This window comes from Sapajus apella, unplaced genomic scaffold, assembly GCF_009761245.1.
Source record: "Sapajus apella isolate SASKATOON/1434 unplaced genomic scaffold, GSC_monkey_1.0 scaffold10, whole genome shotgun sequence".
NCBI classification, from domain to species: Eukaryota; Metazoa; Chordata; class Mammalia; order Primates; family Cebidae; genus Sapajus; species Sapajus apella.
Genome location: NW_022436950.1, coordinates 42573999 through 42593458, shown reverse-complemented (window position 1 = coordinate 42593458; position 19460 = coordinate 42573999). Strand labels below are relative to the sequence as shown.

The 19460-nt window shown below is 36.8% G+C and overlaps 1 protein-coding gene across 2 annotated transcripts in view; it reads right to left on the bottom strand.

The window, feature by feature from the left end:
* Nucleotides 1-19460, bottom strand: part of PGAP1 (post-GPI attachment to proteins inositol deacylase 1) — a 79420-nt gene that overhangs the window by 11768 nt on the left and 48192 nt on the right. For both annotated transcript variants that reach the window (XM_032278784.1, XM_032278785.1), the window contains exons 17-20: nucleotides 18868-18934; nucleotides 18353-18461; nucleotides 16854-16892; nucleotides 12648-12741 (exon numbers count right to left, since the gene is read on the bottom strand). In XM_032278784.1, the coding sequence (XP_032134675.1) occupies nucleotides 12648-12741; nucleotides 16854-16892; nucleotides 18353-18461; nucleotides 18868-18934 (309 nt within the window). The remainder of the gene's footprint in view (nucleotides 1-12647; nucleotides 12742-16853; nucleotides 16893-18352; nucleotides 18462-18867; nucleotides 18935-19460) is intronic.

The following is a 19460-nucleotide window of genomic DNA, read 5'->3' as shown; positions in this document are numbered from 1 at the left end:
TGCCGCTGTTTAAGCCAACACAGTGAGTTGCCGCAGGGGAAAACACAAAGAACCCAGGGCCTCTTCAACAGGCGACTGGAACATCAACTTAAAAAAAAAAAAAAAAAAAAAGGCTCTGAGGCAGGGAGTCAGGCGATCAGGCTCGGCTGGTCCCACCCCCACAAAAGAACAGCAATCAGAAACTCTCTGGATTGAGAGCTTCACAGCAAGCGCAGCTGAACCCGGGACGGTCCGGCTCTGTGGGGGAGGGGCGTCTGCCATTACCAGACAGCCCACCACTACGGAGGTAGTCAGCCAATGCTGAGGCAGCCCGCCGTTGCCAAGGCAACCCGCCACCGCAGAGAAGCTCTGCATTAACAGAGGCGGGCCACCATTGCCCAGGCAGTTCTAACTACACCCATATGAACAGGACTGCAGGGATGTTCACTCGGCAGCTGGGTGGAGCCCACAGCAGCTCAGCAAAGGCTCTACAGGTAGACAGTGACTAGGCTGCCTCCTTGCTGGGCAGGGCAGCTCTGAAGGACAAAAAAGGAAGGCAGCAGCATAACGGAACCTCATAAAGCTCTAAATCCCTGGGACAGAGCACATGGGAACAAAAAGCGGTTTATGAGTTCTGCTGCAGCAGACCTAAACGTACCTGCCCAGCAGCTCTGAATGAACAACGGAGCTCACAGCTCAGCATTTCAGCTCCTATAAAGAAAAGACCGTCTCCTCAAGCAGCTCCCTGACCCCTGTATATCCAAAGAGCCATCTCATAAAGGAGAGATCAGATTGACACTTGGCGGGTATCCTTCTGGGACAAAGATAGCAGCAGAAGAAAACTGGTAACAACCCTTACTGTTAAGCAGCTGCTGCAGGTGATCCCCAAGCAAGCAGGGCCAGGAGTGGACCTCAGCAGACCTACAGCAGAGGGGCCAGACTGTCAGAAGGAAAACCAAGAAACAGAAATAACCTCACCATCAACAAATAGAACGTCCACTGAGAGATCGAATCTGAAAGCCGGCAACTACAAAGATGACAGGTGGATAAATCCATAAACATGGGAAGAAACCAGCACAAAAAGGATGAAAACACCCGAAACCAGAACACCTCTCCTCCTAAAAGGGATTACAACTCCTCACCAGCAAGGGAACAAGGTTGGATGGAGAACAAGTGTGATGAAATGACAGAATCAGACTTCAGAAGGTGGGTAGTAAGAAACTTCTGTGAATTAAAAGAACATGTTCTAACCCAATGCAAAGAAACTAAGAACCTTGAAAAAAGATTTGACGAAATGCTAACGAGAATGGACAAAATAGAAAGGAATATAAGTGAATTGATGGGGCTGAAAAACACAGCACGAGAACTTCGCAAAGCATGCACAAGTATCAACAGCCAAATTGACCAAGCAGAAGAAAGGATATCAGAAGTCGAAGATCAACTCAATGAAATAAAATGGGAAGGCAAGAATAGAGAAAAAAGGGTAAAGAGGAAATGAACAAAGTCTCCAAGAAATGTGGGACTATGTGAAAAGACCTAATCTACGTTTGATAGGCATACCTGAATGCTATGAAGAGAATGAATCCAAGCTGGAAAATACTCTTCAGGATATTATCCAGGAAAACTTCCCCAACCTAGCAAGGCAGGCAAACATTCAAGTCCAGGAAATACAGAGAACACCACAAAGATATTCGTCAAGAAGAGCAACCCCAAGGCACATAATCGTCAGATTCACCAGGGTTGAAATGAAGGAGAAAATACTAAGGGCAGCCAGAGAGAAAGGTCGAGTTACCCATAAAGGGAAGCCCATCAGACTCACAGCAGATCTCTCAGCAGAAACCCTACAAGCCAGAAGAGAGTGGGGGCCAATATTCAACATCCTTAAAGAAAAGAACTTTCAACCCAGAATCTCCTATCCAGCCAAACTAAGCTTCATAAGTGAAGGAAAAATAAAATCCTTTGTGAACATGCAAGTACTCAGAGATTTCGTCACCACCAGGCCAGCTTTACGAGAGCTCCTGAAAGAGGCTCTACACATATAAAGGAACAACCAGTACCATCCACTCCAAAAACATGCCAAATGGTAAAGAGAATCAACACAATGAAGAATCTGCATCTACTAATGGGCAAAACAGCCAGCTAGCACCAAAATGGCAGTATCAAATTCACACATAACAATATTAACCCTAAATGTAAATGGACTAAATGCCCCAATCAAAAGACACAGACTGGCAAATTGGATAAAAAGCCAAAACCCAACGGTCTGCTGTATACAGGAAACCCATCTCACATGCAAGGATACACAAAAGCTCAAAATAAAGGGATGGAGGAAGATTTACCAAGCAAATGGAGAGCAAAAAAAGCAGGAGTTGCAATTCTCATCTCTGATAAATTAGACTTTAAAGCAACAAAGATCAAAAGAGACAAAGAAGGACATTACATAATGGTAAAAGGATCAATGCAACAAGAAGAGCTAACGATCCTAAATATATACGCACCCAATACAGGAGCACACAGATACATAAGGCAAGTTCTTAATGACTTACAAAGAGACTTAGACTCCCACACAATTATAGTAGGAGACTTTAACACCCCATTGTCAATATTAGACAGATCAACCAGACAGAAAATTAACAAGGATATCCAGGACTTGAACTCAGACCTGGACCAAGCAAACCTAATAGACATTTACAGAACTCTCCACCCCAAATCCACAGAATATACATTCTTCTCAGCACCACATCACACCTACTCTAAAATTGACCACATAATTGGGAGTAAATCACTCCTCAGCAAATGCAAAAGAACGGAAATCGTAACAAACAGTCTCTCAGACCACAGTGCAATCAAGTTAGAACTCAGAATTCAAAAATTAACCCAGAATCGCACAGCTTCATGGAAACTGAACAACTTGCTCATTGACTGGATAAACAATGAAATTAAGACAGAAATAAAGATGTTCTTCGAAGCCAACGAGAATGAAGACACAACATACCAGAATCTCTGGGACACATTTAAAGCAGTCTCTAGAGGAAAATATATAGCAATAAGTGCCCACATGAGAAGCAAGGAGAGATCAAAAATTGACACACTATCATCAAAACAGAAAGAGGTAGAGGAGCAAGATTAAAAAAATTCAACGTCTAGCAGAAGACAAGAAATAGCTAAGATCAGAGCAGAACTGAAGGAGATAGAGACACAAAAAACTCTTCAAAAAATCAATAAATCCAGGAGCTGGTTTTTTGAAAAGATCAACAAAAATAGACCACTAGCCAGATTAATAAAAAAGAAAAGAGAGAATACCAAATTGGTGGAATAAAAAACGATAAAGGGGATATCACCACAGATTCCACAGAAATTCAAACCATCATCAGAGATTATTACAAACAACTCTATGCACATAAACTAGTAAACCTGGAAGAAATGGATAAATTCCTGGACACTTGCCTCCTCCCAAGCCTAAACCAGGAAGAAGCCGAAACCCTGAACAGACCCATAACAAGGTCTGAAGTTGAGGCAGCAATTAAGAGCTTACCAGCCAAAAAAAGCCCAGTTCCAGAGGGGTTCACAGCCGAATTCTACCAGGCATACAAAGAGGAGCTAGTACCATTCCTTCTGAAACTATTACAAACAATACAAAAAGAGGGAATTCTTCTCAAATCATTTTATGAGACCAACATCATCCTGATTCCAAAACCTGGCAGAGACTCACCAAGAAAAGAAAACTTCAGGCCAATATCCATGATGAACATAGACACAAAATTCTTCAATAAAATACTGACAAGCCGATTGCAACAGCACATCAAAAAGCTTATCCACCATGATCAAGTAGGCTTCATCCCGGGGATGCAAGGCTGGTTCAACATACGCAAGTCTATAAACGTAATTCACCACATAAACAGAACCAAAGACAAAAACCACATGATTATCTCAATTGATGCAGAGAAAGCCTTTGACAAAATTCAACAGACCTTTATGCTAAAAACCCTCAATGAGCTAGGTATTGACGGAACATATCTCAAAATAATAAAAGCTATTTATGACAAACCAACAGCCAATATCATACTGAATGGGCAAAAACTGGAAGCATTCCCCTTGAAATGTTGCACCAGACAAGGATGCCCTCTCTCACCACTCCTATTCAGTATAGTACTAGAAGTGCTAGCCAGAGCAATCAGGCAAGAAAAAGAAATAAAGGGTATTCAAATTGAAACGGAGGAAGTCAAATTGTCTCTATTTGCAGATGACATGATTGTATATCTAGAAGACCCCATCGTCTCAGCCCCAAATCTCCTGAAACTGATAAGCAACTTCAGCAAAGTTTCAGGATACAAAATCAATGTGCAAAAATCACATGCATTCCTATACACCAATAACAGACTTAAAGAGAGCCAAATCAAGAACAAACTTCCATTCACAATTGCCACAAAGAGAATAAAATACATAGGAATACAACTAACAAGGAACATAAAGGACCTTTTCAAGGAGAACTACAAGCCACTGCTCAATGAAATAAGAGAGGACACAAACAGATGGAGAAACATTCCATTCTCATGGTTAGGAAGTATCAATATCGTGAAAATGGCCGTACTGCCCAAAGTAATTTACAGATTCAACGCTATCCCCATCAAGCTACCAATGACCTTCTTCGCAGAACTGGAAAAAACCATCTTAAACTTCATATGGAACCAAAAGAGAGCCCGCATAGCCAAGTCAATTCTAAGCAAAAAGAAGAAAGCGGGAGGCATCACACTACCGGACTTCAAACTATACTACAAGGCTACAGTAATCAAAACAGCATGGTACTGGTACCAAAACAGAGATATAAACCAATGGAACAGAACAGAGGTCTCAGCAGCAACACAACATATCTACAACCATCTGATTTTTGACAAACCAGACAAAAACAAGCAATGGGGAAAGGATTCCCTGTTCAATAAATGGTGTTGGGAAAACTGGCTAGCCATGTGCAGAAAGCAGAAACTGGACCCCTTCCTGACACCTTACACTAAAATTAACTCCAGATGGATTAAAGACTTAAACAGAAGACCTAACACCATAAAAGCCCTAGAAGAAAATCTAGGCAAAACTATCAGGACATAGGTGTAGGCAAGGACTTCATGACCAAAACACCAAAAGCATTGACAACAAAAGCCAAAATAGACAAATGGGACCTAATCAAACTCCACAGCTTCTGCACAGCAAAAGAAACAGTCATTAGAGTGAATCAGCAACCAACAGAATGGGCAAAAACTTTTGCAGTTTACCCATCTGACAAAGGGCTGATATCCAGAATTTACAAAGAACTTACACAGATTTACAAGAAAAAAACTAACAACCCCATTCAAAAGTGGGCAAAGGATATGAACAGACACTTTACAAAAGAAGACATATGTGAGGCCAACAAACATATGAAAAAATGCTCATCATCACTGGTCATCAGAGAAATGCAAATCAAAACTACATTGAGATACCATCTCACGCCAGTTAGAATGGCGATCATCAACTGATGCTGGAGAGGATGTGGAGAAATAGGAACACTTTTACACTGTTGGTAGAAGTGTAAATTAGTTCAACCACTGTGGAAGACAGTGTGGCGATTCCTCACGGACCTAGAAATAGAAATTCCATTTGACCCAGCAATCCCATTACTGGGTATATATCCGAAGGGTTACAAATCGTTCTACTATAAGGACACATGCACACGAATGTTCATTGCAGCACTGTTTACAATAGCAAAGACCTGGAACCAACCCAAAGGCCCATCGATGATAGACTGGACAGGGAAAATGTGGCACATATACACCATAGAATATTATGCAGCCATCAAAAACGATGAATTTGTGTCCTTTGTAGGGACATGGATGAACCTGGAAACCATCATTTTCAGCAAACTGACAGAAGAGCAGAAGATCAAACACCGCATGTTCTCACTCATAGGTGGGTGTTGAACAATGAGAACACATGGACACAGGGAGGGGAGCACTATACACTGGGGTCAGTTGGGGGGAAATAGGGGAGGGACGGTGGAGGGTGGTGAGCTGGGGAGAGATAGCAAGGGGAGAGATGCCAGATGTAGGTGATGGGGAGGAAGGCTGCAAATCACACTGCCACATGTGTACCTATGCAACAACCTTGCATATTTTTCACATGTACCCCAAAACCCAAAATGCAATAAAATAAATAAATGGGGGAAAAAAAACCTTAAAAACTTCAAGAGGTTTTTATTGTTTTTGGTTTGTTTGTTTTTTGAGACAGAGCCTTGCTCTGTTGCCCAGGCTGGAGTGCAGTGGCATGATCTCGGTTCACTGCAACCTCCACCTCCTGGGTTGAAGCAATTCTCGTGCCTCAGCCTCCTGAGTGGCTGAGATTACAGGCATACACCACCATGCCTGGCTAATTTTTTGTACTTTTAGTAGAGATGGGGTTTTGCCATGTTGGCTAGGCTAGTCTTGAACTCCTGACCTCAGGTGATCAACCCATCTCAGCCTCCCCAAAGTGCTGGGATTATACGCATGAGCCACCATGCCCAGCCCTCAAGAGGTTTTTAAATCTGAGATTGCTATGTGATCAATGTAGAGAGAAAAGAATTATGTTTCTAAAGAAAAGGTATAATACACCTGCTTTTAGAATGTAGCTCTGTTTGTTGTTTTCAAGTTCTTGATAGACTAGACTTGATACACTAGACTAGATCTTGAATTCTTCCAGATTCTTCCAATCCAACTTTCTTCCATGGTATTACTAAAAATGAGAACTTCTCTGTTCTGAAAGCCCTATAAGCTTAAACTTGATGATGCATTTTAAGAAATAAGCATCATGTTTGATGTATAGGGCATACAAAAAGTTCACCAAGTCACCTGATGTCATAATCAGAGTCATTCAAACTACAAACCGGGATGAGAAGCTGACACTTTCACTCTTCAGATAGCTTTTCCCAAGATATCAGAACAAGACTTCATATCATGAGACCCTTACCCTTCTTAATGACCTTTATTTTACTTGAAGGATAATGGTTATTTGATATATTCAACTGGTTGTGTTTAAGCCTAGGCTCATGGTTCAAAACTACTATGCAAACTGATCATTTTACTTTGTATTTTCCCTTTTTAAACTTTATATCTGTTTTTGTGTCTTCTCTGATTTATTTGAGCTGTGTTTTGTAATTCTCATGTGGAGATCTTTCACCTCCCTGGTTAGCTATATTCCTAGGTATTTTATTCTTTTTGTGGCAGCTGTGAATGGGATTGGCTTTCTGAAGTCCTAGCCAGAGCAATCAGGCAAGAGACAGAAATAAAGGGCATCCAAATAGAAAGAGAGGAAGGCAAACTATCTCTGTTTGCAAATGATATGATTCTATATCTAAAAAACCCCATAGTCTCAGCTCAAAAGCTCCTTCAGCTGATAAATGACTTCAGCAAAGTTCCAGGATATAAAATCAATGTACAAAAATCACTAGTATTCCTCTATTAACTTGTTAAAATTTTTGTAGAAATATAAATCCTAACAGAATAATTCTGGCACTGCACTTTGAAATGATGGCAAAAGACTACAGAACAAACAAAACTGAACTTAATAATGAACTCCAGGTAGGCTTAGCCTCAGAGCCACTCCCTTCAAATCTCCCTAGGTGCTCCAAATGTGGCTATAAAGTTTATGACACTGACTCCAAGTCACCAATCATTACAATGTGGGATTAGACCAGCAACTTGGGACAGGTCTATTCCAGTACCACGGGATATCAAAATCTAACAATGGGGTGATTGATCAGTGATGCTTTCAGAGGAGGATCTTAATCAAAAGAGGAAAATGTGAAACTGGCCAGAACCAACATGGAATCATTTGTGTTAAAAACAAAAACGAAAACAAACCCTGACAAATAGAGCTGTGGAAAGCTATGTAGAGAGAGTTCTCACACTTGTATTCTTGATAATAAAACTAACACAAAAGACTGTAAAAACTGCAACCTTGAACAAAGGTTTTTGTATGTGTAAGCCTTCTCAACCTTGTACATACAAAAAACTTTTCTCTGAGGACATCTGCCCAGCAACTGCCTGCTCAACCTCAAACTGGCACCACCCTTGTTATTGATCCTGGTAGCCAAGAATAAGCATTTCAAAACAATTGTAATCTTTTTTATTTTTCCTTTAACATCCTTTGTCTTCCTTTACCTCCCTGAATATGCATAAGTTTACTGTAGCACACGTATTCCCATTGCAATGCCCTATTCCAAATAAACATCATTTTCCTTTAGAGAGCCTCTCTCTGTTTGTTATTTAAGTTGACAAAAACCTAACTGCACTGTGTGGATCTTCTTTGAAAACTCTTTAAACTTTTTTTTTAAATATTGACTCCTAAACAATGAATGGACTAATGAAGAATTTTTTAGAAAATTAAAATATTCCCTGAGACAAATAAAAATGGAAACATAATATACCAAAAGCTATGGAATATAGCAAAGAAATTTCTAAGAGGAGGGTTCACATAACAATACATGCCTAAATCAAAAAAGTAAAAAGACTTCAAATAAAAACCTAATGATGCATCTCAAGGACCTAGAAAAGCAAGAACAAATGAAAACCAAAATTAGTAGAAGGAATAAAATAAAGATCAGAGCAGAAATAAATGAAATTAAGACTGAAAAAATATGTCAGCTATGAACAAGCTTCAAAAGAAACAAAATGATCAACAAAATGAAAAGCTGCTTTTTGAAAAGTTAACCAAAATCTACAAACTTTTAGCTAGACTAAGAAAAAAAGAGAGAATACCCAAATAAAATCAGAGACAAAGAAGGAGATATTACAATTGATATCAAAGAAATACAAATGATCATTAGAGAATATTATAAACAACTTTAACTCAACAATTTGAAAATCTAGATGAGATGGATAAATTCTCGGACACATCCAGCCTACCAAGGTTGAATCAAGAAAAAAATTGAAAACCTCAACAGACCAATAACAAATAATGAGGCTAGGCATGGTGGTTCATGCCTGTAATCCCAGCACTTTGGGAGGCTGCGGCAGGCAAATCATTTGAGGTCAGGAGTTCAAGACCAGCCTGGACAACTTGGTGAAACCCCATCTCTACTAGAAATACCAAAAAATTAGCTGGTGTGGTGGCGCATGCCTGTAATCCCAGCTACTCAGGAGGCTGACACAGGAGAATCACTTGAACCTGGAAGCCAGAGTTCACAGTGAGCCAAGACTGTGTCATTGCACTCCAGCCTGAGCAACAGAGCGAGACTGTCTCAAAAAAAAAAAAAAAAAAAAGAAAAGAAATCAAGAGAGTGATCCCATTTACAATTAAATTATATCTATGAATAAATTTAACCAAAATAGAAGATCTCTACAGTGAAATCTATAAAACATCAATGAAAGAAACTGAAGAAGACACAAAAAAAATAGAAAGCAATTCCATCTATGTTCATGGATTGAAAGAGTTGGCATTGTTAAACTGTCTACACTACCTCAAACAATGTCTAGATTCAATGAAACACCTATCAAAATACTAATGACTGTCTTCACCGATATAGAAAAAAACAATCCTAAAATCATATGGTATCACAAAGACCCCAATAGCCAAAGCAATCCTGAGCAAAAAGAAAGAAGCTGGAGGGATCACATTACCTGACTTCAAAATACACTACAAAGCTATAGCAACCAAAACAGTTTAGTACTGGCATAAAACATACATGAACCAATGGAACAGAATAGAGAACCCAGAAATTAATCCACTCATTTACAGCCAACTAATTTTCAATAAAGACACCAAAACATACATTGGGTAAAGGACAGTCTTTTCAATAATGGTGCTGGGAAAACTGGAAATTTATAGGCAGAAGTAAGAAACTAGATCCCCAACTTTCACCATATGCAAAAATTAAATCAAAATAAAGACAAATTTAAAACCTGAAACAAAACTACTACAAGAAGACAATGGAGAAATGCTTTAGAACATTGGTCTGGCAAACATTTCTTGGGTAAGACCTCAAAAGTACATGCAATAAAAGCAAAATGGGATTATATCAAGCTAAAAAGCTACTGCACACCAAAGGCAACAATCAACAAAGTGAAGAGATAAGCCAAAGACTAGGAAAAAAATTGCAAACTATCCATCTGTTAAGGGATTAATAACCAGAATATATAAGGACCTGAACAGCAAAACAAGCAAATACCCTAATAAAAGTGGCCAAAAGATCTGAACAGACATTTCTCTAAAGAAGACATGCCAATGGCCAATAGATAAATTTTTTAAAATGTTCAGTATCATTAATCACCAGAAAAATGTACATCAAAACCACAATGAGATATTATCTCACCCTAGTTAAAATGCTTGTTATAAAAATAAGACAAAAAATAAAAAGTGCTGGTGAGGATACAGAAAAAGGGGAACACTAGTACACTACTGCTACAAATGCCAACTAGTACAGCCACTATGAAAAACAGTCTGGGCCGGGTGCAGTGGCTCACGCCTGTAATCCCAGCACTTTGGGAGGCCGAGGCGGGCGGACCACGAGGTCAAGAGATTGAGATCATCCTGGCCAACATGGTGAAACCCCATCTCTACTAAAAATACAAAAAAATTAGCTGGGCATGGTGGCGTGTGCCTGTAGTCCCAGCTACTGGGGAGGCTGAGGCAGAAGAATTGCTTGAACCCGGGAGGCGGAGGTTGCAGTGAGCCGAGGTTGTGCCACTGCATTCCAGCCTGGCGCCTGGTGAGAGTGAGACTCTGTCTCAAAAAAAAAAAAAAAAAAAAGAAAGAAAAACAGTCTGGAGGTCCTTCAAAAAACTATAAATAGATCTGCCATATGACCCAGCAATCTTACTGCTGTATATATTATCTAAAAGAAAGGAAATCAGTATATTGAAGATACTTGCATTCCCATGTTTACTGTAGCACTAGTCACAATGGCCAAAATATAGAATCAACGTAAAGTCTATCAACAAATGAATGGATAGAGAAAGCAGTAATATATTATACACTATGGAATATTATTTAGACATAAAAAGAATGAAATTCTGTCATCTGCAGCAACATGGATATAACTGACAGATATTATGTTAAGTGATAAGCCAGGCATAGAAAGACAAATATTATTTGCCCTCATTATATATGGGAATTTAAAAAGTTGATATCGTAGAGCTAGAGAATAGATGGTTACCAGAGGATGGAAAGGGTAAAGAGGGGTGGAGGGATGAAGAAAGAATGGTTAATAGGTATAAAAGTACAGTTAGAAGAAATACAGTCTAGAGTTTGATAGCACAGTAGGATGACTATAGTTAATACTTTTTTTTTTTGAGATGGAGTTTCACTCTTGTTGCCCCAGTGGTGCAATCTCGGCTCACTACAACCTCCACCTCCCAGGTTCAAGCAATTCTCCTGCCTCAGCCTTCCAAGTAGCTGGGATTACAGGCACCCGCCACCACACCTGCCTAATTTTTTTTGTATTTTTAGTAGTGACAGGGTTTCACCATATTGGCCAGGGTGGTCTGAAACTTCTGACCTCAGGTGATCCACCTGCCTCAGCCTCCCAAAGTGCTGGGATTACAGAACGAGCCACTGCACCCAGCCAGGGTGACTATCATTAATAATTTATTGTGTATTTTAAAATAGCTAGATTTGGAATGTTCCCAACACAAAGAAATGATAAGCGTTTAAGTTGATGGATATCCTAATTACCCTGATTTGACCTTTATACATTATATAAATGTATCAAAATATCACACATACCCCATAAATAGGTACAATTATGTATCAACCAAATAAATTAAAAATAAAATACTTCTTAAAAAGTCATTTGAAGCGAAGCATGGTGGCTCACACCTATAACCCCAGCACTTGGGAAGCTGAAGTAGTCAGATTGTGAGGTCAGGAGTTTGAGACCAGCCTAGCCAACTTCATGAAACCCCATCACTACTGAAAATACAAAAATTAGCTGGGCATGGTGACAGGCACCTGTAATCCCAGCTACTTGGAAGGCTGAGGCAGGAGAATTGCCTGAACCTGGGAGGCAAAAGTTGTAGCGAGCCAAGATCACACCACTGCACTCCAGCCTGGACGACAAGAGCAAAACTCTGCCTAAAAAAAAAAAAAAAAAAAATTGCATTTGATAATATTAGGGTACTACTGTTAATTTTTTGGCGTGTATTATGGTTAAATGTTTTATCGCTTTTTAAGTCATAAATACTAACAAAATTATTATATGAAGATAATTATACTTCCTGATTCTGATGTGAATTTTAAAAAATGACTTAATCTGGTTAGACTCAAAGTTATTTTTTCCATTAAAAAATGACACTGATACAAAACTGACAAGCTAAGAGAATGTTAATAATTTGCAGGTCTTCAGACCGCAAACTGAAGGTCTCTGGACTAGCTTCCTCAAACTATTTTGGAATTCGTGGTTGATAGCAGAAAAGTAATAAAGATGCAAAGAAGACTCATCATAAAATTACGTGATATTTTCAAGAGCTTTCAAGAACAGAATAGTAACTACTATTATGTGGCATAATCATAAAATTATAAAAAGGGAGTTCAAAGAACTCTCTTAAATATGTCTCCTGATACAATATAATAGAATTATATATAAAAACATACATGTAGAACTAATAGTTGTTCTACTTTAATATTCAAAACAAAAGTAATTTAAAAATTAGAAGCATTCTTACCTGTTGAGAAAAGAGAATATAATTGTCCTCCATAAGCAAGAAGGATACTAGATACGACATAAGCAGGAAGAGCTCCACCATGAAATCTAACTACCTAAAAAACAAGTAAGTCAATGGGCAACTCCTGAATATTCATGTCAATGAAATAAATGTAGTTTCAAAAATTTAAAAGTTGTTTTTATGCTTTTCTGACCTGGCCACAAAGATATTTCCAGTAAAAGTATCAAAAACTCTAAGTAAAATAAATGTTGAAAATATATAGCAAACTAAAAATGTATCTGAATTTTTCATCAAAGGCATAATAGAACATATAATTGAGTAGCATATGCTACAAAACTGCTTTTCAGGACACACTGATTATTTAATACGTTGCAGGCATGACAGTATATACCTTATATGCACTATCCCATGTCCTTCTCCCAATATCCTTTGAGGTAGTTCTTATCCCTATTTTATAGACAAAGAAATTCAGGCATAAGAGCCCAACTAACTTGTACAATTAAAAATATAATAGGCAAGTTACTTAGCTCTCCCTATGTCTTTATCAGTAAACAGTAACAATAATAGTATGTACTTTATAGATAGTTATGAGGAGTAGGCATGTTTATTTGTGTAAGGCATTCAGAATATTAACTCATATATGACAAGTTATCAGAAAATGTTAACTGCTTTATTAACTTTTTATGTCCTTCACTGTGTTTGAAAATTTTACGGAACTAGGTTTTAAAATCAGTGCCTAAGTTCATAATCATTATGTTATAGTGCCTCAAGTCATTGTATCAGCTCTCTATAAGATACATGCAACAAAAACAAAGCCTTAAGTTCTTTTAATGTTACATTATTAAAAGGAAATTTAAAGCATGTTCTCCATTCCACAGAATTTTTTTAGAACATACGTAAACTTCTCTGGCAACCTGAGGAAAGCTATGGAAGTACAAGCTTACACAAAAGTTGCAAAAAATTTCAGAAAGTTCAGGGTCTCCCTAAAGTTCCTCCATGGATTCCCAGGTAAAAAGAGAAAAAAATCAGATAATGTACAGCCCATACTTGTGAAGTATAGTTTACAGCTCCGCATGGAAAATTGGGAAAGCTGAGTAAAAGGGAAAAAAAGGCCATTTTGCTACCTAATAGCAAATCATACATGACATGTTAGTAAATATACTATAATATACTGTAAATATACATGTTAGTAAAAACATGCACTTTTGAGAGTATAAAAATAAAGTTAAGCATCATAGCAGGCTCAGGAGTCAGACTCCTGGATTTAGATTCCTGCTTTGCCTCTCACTAGCTCTGTATCCTTAAGCAAGTTATGTTCCCCCTCCGTTACTTTCCCTTCCCTCTCTCTATACCCTCATCTGCATAACGAGACAAACAGCACTTACCTCACAGGGATGTAAGGCTTAAATATATTCATACTTGCATAAAGCATTTGGAATAGTAACTGGTACATTGTAACTGACTGGAAAACATTAGCTGTTGTTACCTTTAATGCCCTTCACTGCATTTAGAATCTTGTAAGAGGTCCTACACAGAGCACTCTGAATATAAAATTTCTTTTAATGATAGAGGATCATTGTTATGAGCATCAAATATTATACTGGGATGTAGATACAGCTGGATATCTAAGATACTACTAAACCTACAATCATAAACTGGCCTCCCTGTCTCATAGTCAAACTGTAGCCATACTTAGAATTTGGTACAGTATTTCTTTAAATTTTGAATTACATGCCAACATTGAAAAAAATTAAAAGATTTCATCTAAAAATTCAGATTTCTAGTTTCTCTTAATAGCTGAAGATCTGGCAACACTGGACTTCATTCCTGCACAGAAATGATTTACCTGAGTTTATGGAATTCTCCTGCCAAAGTAACTTTCAGTTTATGCTTTGCCCCCTTTTTCGTAAGAGCGGACTATAGAATATGTGAATATATTTTCCTCTTTCAGAAAAAAATTAACTTTATGAAAAGTTATCTATTGAAGGCTGAAGGTTCTCCCAAGTAGTTTCTCTTTATTACTCTTCTTCAATATTCTGTGACTGAGGAAGCAACATTTAAAATATGTACTATTTTGGCTGGGCGCAGTGGCTCATGCCTGTAATCCCAGCACTTTGGGAGGCCAAGGCGGGCAGATCATGAGGCCAAGAGATCGAGACCATCCTGGCCAACATGGTGAAACCCTGTCTCTACTAAAAAATACAAAAATTAGTTGGGCATGGTGGCACGTGCCTGTAGTCCCAGCTACTTGGGAGGCTGAAGCAGGAGAATTGCTTGAACCCGGGAGGCAGAGGTTGCAGTGAGCCAAGATTGCGCTACTGCACTCCAGCCTGGCGCCTGGTGACAGAGTGAGACTCTGTCTCAAAAAAAAAAAAAAAAAAAAAAAGTACTATTTTTTAAAACAAGTAGGATATACAACTTTCATTCACTCTCCAACTACCTACAAGCTACATTTTTAAACCAGCATGAAGGAAGAACATCTTATGTCTTTTCAATAATTTAAGAATTTAATTAATACAAATTCTTTTTTTCTTTAAATTTTTTTATTACAAAACTAAGCTTAAGCTTCAATAACACAAATTTTTAATTGACATTTTAGAAAGAATCCACCTCTGCTACTGTAACACCTGTATATCCTCAGTCTTTAGAAGGATTTCCACATCAAAACAAGAATATGAGGTCTGTCCTCTTTTGGTGGGTACTTATGCTTGACTCTAGCATTATCAAGCTAACTTGACTTTTCTTGTTACTAAACTGAACTATGAAACATGGGAATTATATGGATAAAACAGTATGTTATATTCCCACCCCAAACCACTGTGTACAGTAACATGCCCTTTGACCATACTAAATATACAAAGGTATAAATTAGAGAGATTTAATAACTGGTCACTTAACATTTTAAAATATTTATTGTAATTATCCATGATGCTATTTTCCAACTTATACTAAGATTTTAACCTTCCCTTCCTAATTTAGTACAGAATTTTTATATATTAACTTATAATGTTATAATGTACATCCTTATAATGTAATAATGATTGTAATCTAGTTCTCACCAAATTGTTCAGAGGATTACATGAGATAATGCATATAACAAATGTTTCTAATTTAATTTTGCCTTGTGAGTTTTATTATTACAGTATTAAATGACTTAGAGTTCAAACAAAATTCTACTATGCCTGGATTGCAAAATACAAAAGGCCAAAAACTGAAGTAAAAGTAATAAAAGCTGTAATACAAATTTGACTGAATTTTAAAACTATATAATTTCCCTAATTAATCAACTGTTACTTATCTATGTCCAGGCTGCACAATTCTGCAAATTACAGCAATGCTAATTAATATCTATAGTTCTATTGCTTTGTGCACTATTTTTGCAACATTAATGCATTCAACACATTTATCTATAATAGAATTTATTTTTCCTTTTACAAACTGAGCATGCACAATATAAAAAGTTATTTGAAAACATTCATTTATATGACAGAGCCTATGGATTTTATTGTACTATGAATTTATAGTGTGGTATGAGCAACATGAAATCTTTTTTCTTTTCTTTTTTTTTGAGATGGAGTCTCCCTCTGTTGCCCAGGGTAGAGTGCAGTGGTGCAATCTCAGCTAACTGTAACCTCCACTTCCCAGATTCAAGCAACTCTCATGCCTCAGCCTTTTGAGTAGCTGGGACTACAGGGATGCACCACCACGCCTGGCTAATTTTTGTATTTTTAGTAGAGACAGTGTTTCACCATGTTGGCCAAGCTTGTCTTGAACTGCTGACCTTAAGTGATCCTCCTGCCTTGGCCTCCCAAAGTGCTGGGATTACAGACATGAGTCACCATGCCCTGCCATAAAGGCTTAATATAGAATTCATTTAGGCAAAAATATTAATTTGAGAATCAAGTATCAGCTCTCATTTTTTGGATGTATCCAACATGAAAGCATCACCTTAAAGCAGGGATGGACAACTATGGCCTGTGGGCCAAGAAAAATTTTTGGATTTTATTAAAGTGGAAGAAAAACGTAAAAGAAAAAAGGAAGAATACAGAAGCAGCTACAGCAGTGGCAGTAGCAAAAGGCACTGTATGTGGTCTGCAAAAAAATTATTGATTATCCAGCCCCTTATGGAAAAAGTCTACAACCCCTTCCTTACAGTTATTTATTCATAAAACAGTAAATAATCAACCAGCCAGGAATCTCTCTTACCTGTCCAAGTATTTGTGAAAAGGAAGTCTTAATTGTCACCTAGTTTAAAACAATTATTGAAAAAAAAGTTAAGTTTCACCTAAACTCCTTTAGTTTACATTTTATTAAATTGAGCACTTCTGCACATCTCTAACCATAATAATTAATTTTCCATACTGGTAAACTTAAAGGCGTTCAAGATCTTAAGGAATCTTCTGAGCCACCATGTAAATTGTATTAAGTGTAGTTTTACTGTTTAATATATGTTCCCACATATCTAATTCTTTGACAGTTGAGTGAATGCTATTATGCTCCTTTACTACCTAAAATATTTAATTAAGTAGACTATCTTATTACCAGATCATGCCAGCTAAAGGAATTTAAGCCAAAGTAATATTTTGAAAAGAAATTCACCCTTAATTATCTCTATCATAAATATACTTTTTTTAATAATTAGGAAGTCTATTTGATATTAGAAAGGAGATAAATATTTCTTAGGGAAACTTAAAATGGTTAAATTTTGTCGATATATGGACTTCTTGAAAATATGCAGTATTTGGAAAAACATGGGCATTTTGAGAGCATGCATTAGTTGGAACCAAATTTTTATCACACTTTTTTATATTCCTTTAATATTATAAATATGAATATGCAAGTTAAAAACTGCTATGGCCCTGAAAAACCCTTAACTGTTAGAAACAGAATGCAAGATATCAAAGCATTAATAAATTCCATGAAATCTAAATTAATTCATAATATAAGTTCAACTGAAACTTGGCTGGAGGAACAGATTCTATTAATTTGACAGTATCAATCCTAGTTTACCCTTGAAAAGTTAGCTCTAACAAAGAATCCAAATATTTAAGCTTGGCTTTAAGAGTTGAGCTTTCACTGGTTTTATATTTCACAGAAGCCTATGATGTCATAACCACTGAAATAAGTACTTTAACCACTTAAATCGGGAATCTAGGGGCTCTTCATTCATGAATCCATAAGTAAATAAAATGTTACTCTCAATTCTATTTCCCTTAACATAAAGAGATGTGCTTTAATTATAAAATAAACACAATAGGTATACAATCACACGTTAATGACTAGCAGAGCTTAAAATAATTAGTGAAAAGGAAAGAAGATCCTTAAGCTAACAACCAGTAGAGCTGTACACCAATAAGTATTACGTCAATTACTGCAGTAAGCCCATGTCAGCTGACTTCATGATGTTCTTCAATTTATAAAGATTCTGTACTTGGGGCTTCCAAATGTAGAAGGTTAATCTACAGTCTTTTTTTTTGGCTTTATCTTCTATTACTTATTAAGATGTATACATTTTCAAATGGTCCAGCTATGGAATGCTAAGATGGTGTTAACAGGAAAAAGGAAGAATATTTAAAGTATTTTAAATGCCTATTTTTTATATTTATTGGCTTCCATACCACCATATATCTGAAGCTAGTATAAAAAGGATGTTTCTAGCTTATTCTATAACTAAATCTTAAAAATCAAGCAAACATACAACTTACCTCATACTTGCAGTCTGATGATGTATACATTTTTAATAATGCCACATGGCTGTAATTTTCTGGTTGAGCAATATGGAGTTTCACAGAAATTTCTGTGGAAGATGGAACCCTGAAGAGATAACTTAAATATCAATTCTCAAATACAAAATGCTGGTAAAGAACCATCGCTAAGTTAATCCTCAGCACAATACAATCAAATAATGTAGAAGCTAGGTACCAGACCCGTAATTGTGGATGGGCACTTTTTCAATGATATGACAATTGTTTGAATGCTCCCTTTAGGACACGGGAGTTGGGAGAAGGTGGAAGGGGGTTCAGCTGACAAGTAAGTAAAGTTTAAGTTCTCTATCATTTACTAAGAATATTATATATTAAATTATAGGAACAATGCTACATATAGGATCAACACATTTTACTGAGGCATTTTAATAATTCATGATTTAAAGAAATAAACTAACCAGAATATCTATTATTCAAAAACACCAAAGTTTAAAGTAAATTCTTTCAATACTTACTGTGCAATGGTTAGTGAATCTTCATAAGACCAAGGAATATGAAGTTTATAGATACTGGTTATTTCTTCTGTTAAAACATTAAAAAAATGTATCATTAACAATATGTTACCCTAAATGTTACATAAGCTACTATCATACCTAATTATACAATTGTCCATTTCATTAAAAAAATCAATACAGGTTATGTTATGTGATAAAAAATTATGGAGAACTCCTAAATAATAATGCTTTAATTAGGTTTATAATAGATATTAGGGCAGATGGGCAGTACAAAGAAAGTGGAAAATATTAAATAACTAAATCTGAATTACTACTATAAGACATAAAGATGGATGGGATTTTTAAAATGTGGATATTTAAAGTGAAACAGATAAAAATGCTTTACTGTTAAGAAAGGGTCTATGCCAAATACCCTGGAAATATAAATAATTTTTCTTTTATATATTTACTTAACATAAAAACATATGGAAGAATAAGTATTACAGAAAATTCAAGTTAACACCTAATGAGTCTTCAAATGACAATATTATTTTCTATATATATTTTTTTTACCTCTTTTTTTCTTTCTTTTTTTTTCTAGACTCAGAAGGGCA